The 7,512-nt window shown below is 46.7% G+C and overlaps 2 protein-coding genes across 2 annotated transcripts in view; one reads left to right on the top strand and one right to left on the bottom strand.

Moving 5' to 3' along the window:
- Positions 1 to 7,485, bottom strand: part of card9 (caspase recruitment domain family, member 9) — a 9,307-nt gene extending 1,822 nt beyond the window's left edge. Inside the window, exons 1-11 of the mRNA XM_050051600.1 lie at positions 7,219 to 7,485; positions 6,952 to 7,021; positions 6,596 to 6,733; positions 5,606 to 5,724; positions 5,300 to 5,506; positions 5,120 to 5,203; positions 4,596 to 4,820; positions 1,679 to 1,804; positions 1,364 to 1,552; positions 1,227 to 1,284; positions 947 to 1,077 (exon numbers count right to left, since the gene is read on the bottom strand). Coding sequence (XP_049907557.1) covers positions 947 to 1,077; positions 1,227 to 1,284; positions 1,364 to 1,552; positions 1,679 to 1,804; positions 4,596 to 4,820; positions 5,120 to 5,203; positions 5,300 to 5,506; positions 5,606 to 5,724; positions 6,596 to 6,733; positions 6,952 to 7,021; positions 7,219 to 7,332 — 1,461 coding nt within the window. The 5' untranslated portion in view covers positions 7,333 to 7,485. The remainder of the gene's footprint in view (positions 1 to 946; positions 1,078 to 1,226; positions 1,285 to 1,363; positions 1,553 to 1,678; positions 1,805 to 4,595; positions 4,821 to 5,119; positions 5,204 to 5,299; positions 5,507 to 5,605; positions 5,725 to 6,595; positions 6,734 to 6,951; positions 7,022 to 7,218) is intronic.
- The window catches only part of LOC126394668 (WD repeat-containing protein 5-like), a 181,173-nt gene that overhangs the window by 83,171 nt on the left and 90,490 nt on the right, over positions 1 to 7,512 (top strand). The gene's annotated exons all lie outside the window — the stretch shown is intronic.

The following is a 7,512-nucleotide window of genomic DNA, read 5'->3' on the forward strand; positions in this document are numbered from 1 at the left end:
ATATATATATATACACACATATATATATATACACACACACATATATATACATATATATATATATGTATATATATGTGTGTATATATATATATGTGTATATGTATGTATATGTGTGTATATATATATATGTGTATATGTATGTATATGTGTATATGTATGTATATGTGTATGTATATATATATATACATACACATATACATACATATATATATACATATGTACATATGCACATTATAAACATTAATGCTGTAACATTAGCACTGATTAACTTCATCCCGTGGTGCCCTTTGACCTGGTGCGTCACTAACGACAACGGCGTGTTTGTCACATGATGGAAGCAGACGAGACGACGCTGTTCGGCCCTGTGAATCCGTGAACGTAACATTTACATTTAAAGAACACCCAGATGGAACTGTTGATAGGAGAAGCGTTGTCTGAAGGTTCTGTTTGAACCATCAGAGAACTTCAGTCTGAAATATCAACTCAACACAAAGAGGTCTGAGCAAACACAGCCTCTGATGCTAACGCTAACAGTTAGCCTCGACCAGGTGTTCAGACTGAGTCAGTCTACCTGTGACCAACTCACTCACTGCAGACAGTTTGGGTGGTAGAGGACAGGGGGAGACCTGTGTCCAACATCCAGCAGCTTCACTACGACACATCTAACAACATTCATCACTGCTGACACTTTAAACTCTTTAACAGCAAAAATTAATGATTAATTTAGATGAATTAATCACAGAGCAGGTCATTAATTAGATGAAGTATGTGTGATATGTGAATCTTTACGGACGGTCCCTCCTCTGCTCCTACAGAGTCAGAGTCCCCTCAACACACATAAACCAGAACAGATGCTAACAGGTGTTAGCCCTGATGCTAATCATTACTGAGTTCACAGGTGTTACAGAAAGCTCAGAGAGCATCAGAGATGCCTCAGGTAACTTACCCATGATGCAGCAGTGCAGGGCTTCTGCTCAGACTCTGTGGCTCCTCCTACAGGAGAGTCCTGCTGCTGCTGCAGCGCTGCCACCTCCTCATTTTCCCCTGACGTCCCACTGCGCACCTCCTCACTGCTCCCTGATACCACCAGGTCACATGACTCAATATAACATGACAGCAAGTCACGTGACTCAAGTAAAAGTGACACCAGGTCACATGACTCAATATAACATGACAGCAAGTCACGTGACTCAAGTAAAAGTGACACCAGGTCACATGACTCTCACCTTTGGTATCCTTCTCTGTTGGCTCCTCCTCTTCATCGCTGCTCACACTCCTCTCACACTGACAGACAGAGAACCTTCATCATTACATCATCACCTCATCATCATCACCTTCATCAGCTCCCCTTCCTCCTCCTCACCTGGTGAGTGTTGCAGGTGAGTCTGCGGAGGCGTGTCCTCAGCTGTAGCTCCTCCCCCTGTGACCTCAACAGGAGGAGCTCCAGCCTATCAGATTGCTCAGTGAGCTGTCTGACCTGCTCCCTGTACTGATCCTTCTCCTGCAAGAGCTGCCGCACCTCCTCCTGATGCTCCGCCCGTGATGCCAACGCCTGGAGGACCGTGACACGCTCTTGAAATCATCATCATCATCATCATCACTGATAGTAATTTATTCTAGAACATCATCCTCCTCTCTTCCTTCTCTCCTTCCTCCTTCCTCTCCTTCTCCTCCTCACCTTGTCCCTCTCCCTGATCACCTCCTCCAGCTGTCTAAGGGTTTGTTTGTTTCGTTGGCGATACATCTTGGCGTCTCCCTTCAACTGAGTGGACAGCAGCTCCAGCTCCTCCTTCTCCTCCTGACTCTGAAACAAACAGAAGTCACATTTGTTCGCTATGAATCACATCGATGTTTCTAGAGTCCAGTTCAGACCAAAGATTGTTGACGAGACGAAACCGTTTACAGCGTCTCAGAGAAAAGTGTCAGCAGTGTGAACTGGCCCGTCTGAGCTGGACTCAGGCCGGCTGATGGCGTCATCTGACACTCAGCTGGTCAAATGGCCGGCGGCTGGTTTTAAAGCACGTCACCTGTTTCAACAGCCAATCAGCTTGTAGTGAAGTCAGCTGGTCAAGTCAAAATGACCATAGGCGGCGTGTTGGCTTGCTGCAGCAGGTGCTCCGTCCCCGCAGAGCCCTCTGTTTCTGTCCTCACGGTGTGCCGGTGTCAGACGTGGGTCGCTGCTGCTGCTGCTGGCTGTATGTGCTTAAGCCCCGCCCACACACACATTCTCACTGACTGATGAATTGGCGCTGGTTATTTATATTATTGTGGCNGCTCCGTCCCCGCAGAGCCCTCTGTTTCTGTCCTCACGGTGTGCCGGTGTCAGACGGTGGGTCGCTGCTGCTGCTGCTGGCTGTATGTGCTTAAGCCCCGCCCACACACATGGACATGACATGATGAATTGGCGCTGGTTATTTATATTATTGTGGCGTATTGATTATGAATACAGTCCATCTGATGCTGGTTTTGTTTCAGCACTGCAACAAGAAAACTTGTAAGAAAGAAAAAACAATGAAATAATTTCCACGTCACTGTGTATAAAGTATGTTTTGTTCTTAATGTGTGTGTGTGTGTGTGTGTGTGTGTGTGTGTGTGTGTGTGTGCGTCAGACTGACCTGTCCTATCGAAGTCGCGTCTACAAACCAAAGGAAAAACTCCGGCTGGACATCCGGACCAATGAGGTCGGTCTGGTGGCTCTGTCAGCGGTGGACTCCGCCCTCTACACACTGCGACCAAACTACAGGGACCCTGTTACCATGGTAACACAGAAAACATTTCTGTTTACAGTACAATTTGTTAATAAAGTTGTGAAGTGAGATGAAACAGTGGTAACAGGAGGTACGGTGACCTGCAGGTTCAGCGTCACCTGGAACAGAGTGATCAGGGCTGCGGTGGAGGCGGCGGCAAAGACAGCGCTGACGTCTTCCGATTGGCCGGCCTCACCTTCATCACCAACGCCAACGCCCACCCGTCAGCCAGCAGTACNCGCCGTCTCATGGTGGTCACTTCCTGTCGACGTTACAGATCAGAAGCACAGAGAGTTGTTGACTAGAGATGATACGCCGTCTCATGGTGGTCACTTCCTGTCAACCAGCAGCTTTTTACAACTTTGCAGAACGGAGCCTTGACAGTAGTTAGTTGTTTGTTTCAACTTGTCTCATCGTGAATCTTTGGTCTGAACTGGACTTTAGGTGATGTAGTGTACGAGTCGACTCATCTCAACCTGTCAAATCCCATCATGGACCTACATGTGAGGTAACTTCCTGTTTTGGACGCTGCGTCAAGTTACGCATGTTACATGTGATGTATCTTTTCAAAATAAACTTCAGTTTTTGCAGGAAATGTTTCTGCTCGTTACAGACAGTGTTTTTCAAAATAAACTTACAGCGTCAGTTAAAGACTTTGTTTTTAGGTTCATTTCCTGAAGTTCAGGCGACAAAAGCTCGTGGTCAGGTTTAGATAAAACATCATAGGTTGCAACTAACGTAACATAATCTCAGGTGACATATGTCACTAGCGTAACATGCTAATGTAACAGAGTTATAAGTGCACTTCATTCATTCCTGTTGCTTTATCATTTAAAGTTTCTGTTGAGTGTTTGTAGTTTGATCTCTGAGTTATTTTTAATGTTTCCTTTGTAAATTAACCTGCTGCACATTACCTCTTCTGTCCCTCCTGAGTTCCTGTAGCTCCATCTGTCTCTCACAGTTCTGTTTTGCATTGAATGAAGCGGTTTGTGTTTTAATCATTGCTGCGTGTTGTTTCTGTCACGCCAGCAGCTGTTTGTGTTTTTCTGACCGCTGATAAGAGTTTTGTGGACGTTTTTCATTGAACTTTTTTCCCGCCATGTGCTTCACAGCGAGCCGCCTCGTGTCATGTGACTGACGTAGTGCTGCAGCTTTTAACTTCCAGTCTCTGCTGTAAAACACTGTTACTGTGTGTTGAGGAGCAGAGCTGCAGAAACAGGAGTCCAGAAGACAAATAATGTCCCATACTGTCTCTGCTGGACAAAATGAAAGCTGTGAAACAATATCTGAGTCGTCATCTGTCCACGCTTCCGTCCACTCGTTACACTGATACACTACGTCATTATACACTATATGACATTAAGTTTTACTCAAACATGAACGGTGAGCTCTCAGGTGGAGGTCTGGAGTTTGTTTGACCTGTTCACCTCCACCTCCGCCCGTGGTGGAGAGACGCCTGCCGAGCTGCCGACCACAGAGACCAAACAACACAACAGGTGGTGTTTCAGAGACCAAACGTGACTTTCAGCAACCTGTCGCTGCGTTTACAGCAAAGATAACTGAGCATTTAATCCCAAACTTTTCTGAACTTTGACCAGGTGTTTCTGTGCCTGAATGTGACCATGGTAACCACGGTAACCACAGTGTTATAAAAACAAAGTGTAAATGTATCTGCCACAGAGTGATGGACAAACATAACATATCTGTGGTTTGTAGAACCGAACGACGGCAGCTTTTATTCTGCTGATTTTACTGTGAAACACGACAGATGGTTTTTGTCTGACTCGACGTGTTTTAGTTTCATTAACGAGTCACTTTAATTCATCACCTCCTCCTCCTCCTCCTCACCCTGGCTCTCTGCTCCTCGGCTCGGTGCAGGTCTCTCCTCAGCCTTAACATTGAAGCCAGGAGGTTCATCTGAGGAGGAGCTGGACTCTCCTTCTGCTGCTTCTCGTCCTTCTTCTTCTGTTGTTTCTCCTCCTTCTTCTCCTCCTGCTTCTCCTCTTTCTCCTTCAGCTCCTCCAGTCTGTTGGGGTGGAAGAAGGTCTCGGAGGGCAGAGCCAGACTCCTGCTCTGAGACACACAGGCTAATGTCAGCATGATGATCATATACGATGGTGATTACATGTCTTTGTTCTTGTCAATAAAGCTAATTGAACTGAATCTAAACACTGTGATTGGTCCGATCTAAAGCTCCGCCCACACCTCCACCTGCTGCAGGTGTCGACACTCTGACAATCAGAGGGTCAGAACTATGATCATTGCAAATAAAAGAGGAGCAGCCATGTTGGCTCCGCCCCCCCACCCTCTGAGTGTGAGACAGTGTTAGTGGGCCACAGGTGATCATGTGACATGTGAGGGGGCGTGGCTACCTCCTGCAGCGGCCTCAGTGTTCGCCGTCTCAGCAGACGAGTCTGACTCTCAGCTCGCAGCACCGTGTGTTTCAGACGCTCCACCTGCACACACACACACACACACAAATTAGAGGTTAGAGGTCAACCAGAAGGACAGGGGTCAACGGGTCAGGTCTCAGAGGTCATGTGTCAGCTGACCTCTATCTGCAGGTCCCTGTTGGCGAGCAGAGCGTTGCTCTTCTCCTGGTTCAGCGCGTTGATGTCGGCCATCAGACTGTAGTTGTGATCTCGCAGCTGTTTGACCTCGTCGCTCAGACGCTCGCGCTCCTCCCGGATCTTCTGCACGCGCTCAGTCAACTTCCTCATCTCACGGTCCCTCAACTGCTGCTGCCGAGACCACACCTCCTGACACACCCACCGCCAGCAACACGCCAAACACATGGGTTAAAACCAGCACAGACTGACAACATGTACGTCTCTGACGCTTCCTTAGTAACCACCCACCTGTTCCTTAGCGACGGAGCACGCCTGCTGCCGACGCCTCCTCTCGTCCTGCAGCGCCCTCTGTAGGCGGCTCAGCTCCGACATCAAGAACTGAGTCAGACCAGACTCACCTGCCGTGTCTGGAGACACACGTTACACAACACATACAGGTAAACACACAGGTAAACAAGTAAACACACAGGTAAACAAGTAAACACACAGGTAAACAAAGTAAACACACATGTAAACAAGTAAACACACAGGTAAACACACAGGTAAACAAGTAAACACACAGGTAAACACACATGTAAACAAGTAAACACACAGGTAAACACACAGGTAAACAAGTAAACACACAGGTAAACAAGTAAACACACATATAAATAAGTAAACACACAGGTAAACAAGTAAACACAGGTAAACAAGTAAACACACAGGTAAACAAGTAAACACAGGTAAACAAGTAAACACACAGGTAAACACACAGGTAAACAAGTAAATACAGGTAAACAAGTAAACACACAAGTAAACTAGTAAACACACAGGTAGACACACAGGTAAACAAGTAAACACAGGTAAACAAGTAAACACAGGTAAACAAGTAAACACACAGGTAAACACACAGGTAAACAAGTAAACACGGGTAAACAAGTAAACACAGGTAAACAAGTAGACATACAGGTAAACACACAGGAAAACAAGTAAACACACAGGTAAACAAGTAAACACAGGTAGACACACAGGTAAACAAGTAAACACACAGGCAAACACACAGGTAAACAAGTAAACACAAGTAAACACAGGTAGACACACAGGTAAACAAGTAAACACAGGTAAACAGGTAAACACACAGGTAAACAAGTAAACACAAGTAAACACACAGGTAAACAAGTAAACACAGGTAAACACACAGGTAAACAAGTAAACACAAGTAAACAAGTAAACACAGGTAGACACACAGGTAAACAAGTAAACACACAAATAAACACACAGGTAAACAAGTAAATAGACCGATGAGGATGCTGAAGGTCTTGTTGGGCTCCTTCCCGGTGATGCGGCTGTACAGCTGAGGATAATCCAGCTCAAGACTCTCCAGGAAAGCTGTGTGACCTTTGACCCCCGTCCTCTGCAGGATGTCCAGCAGGGCTCCTGTGAAGGTCAAAGGTCAGCTGCGTCAGTCAGACACAGAGACCCAGTGACAGACACAACATGGGAGACTAGAACATGACCTGACTGACTCGGACCTGATCTCAGGCTGCGTTCAGGCTCAGACATGAGTTGATCTGTGTGACATCACTGATACGAGCCGTGTGATTGGCTGTCAGTGGCACATAATAAATCTGTTTCCATGGAGACGTTTTTCTTACCGACTTTTCTCCTCCTGACGACGAGAGCGGGGTCGTTGAAGAGCTGCTCCTCATCCTCCGCACTAAGCACCTGACAGGACAACCAATCAACACCTGAGGATGAAGAGGAGGAGGAGGAGGGAGAGCAGGAGGGAGAGCAGGAGGAGGGAGAGGACGAGGAGGAGCTGCAGGGTGTGAAGCAGCAGGAGGAGCAACAGGAGCATAAGGAGTGCAAAGCAGAAACAGTCCTATAGGGAGGAGGAGGTGCAGCAACAGGAGGAGCAATACCTGACACTGTCGGAGGTAAGGAGTGATCCTTGAAGGGTCGATGGTTTTAATGAGGAGCATCCTGAAATCATCCAACTGCAGCCAGCAGAGGTCGTCCTCACACACCTCCTCCATCTGTGTACTAATACACACACTGAGTACTAATACACACACTGTGTACTGATACACACACTGTGTACTGATACACACACTGAGTACTGATACACACACTGTGTACTAATACACACACTGAGTACTGATACACACACTGTGTACTAATACACACACTGAGTACTGATACACACACTGTGTACT

The sequence above is a fragment of the Epinephelus moara genome, chromosome 8, assembly GCF_006386435.1.
Source record: "Epinephelus moara isolate mb chromosome 8, YSFRI_EMoa_1.0, whole genome shotgun sequence".
NCBI classification, from domain to species: Eukaryota; Metazoa; Chordata; class Actinopteri; order Perciformes; family Serranidae; genus Epinephelus; species Epinephelus moara.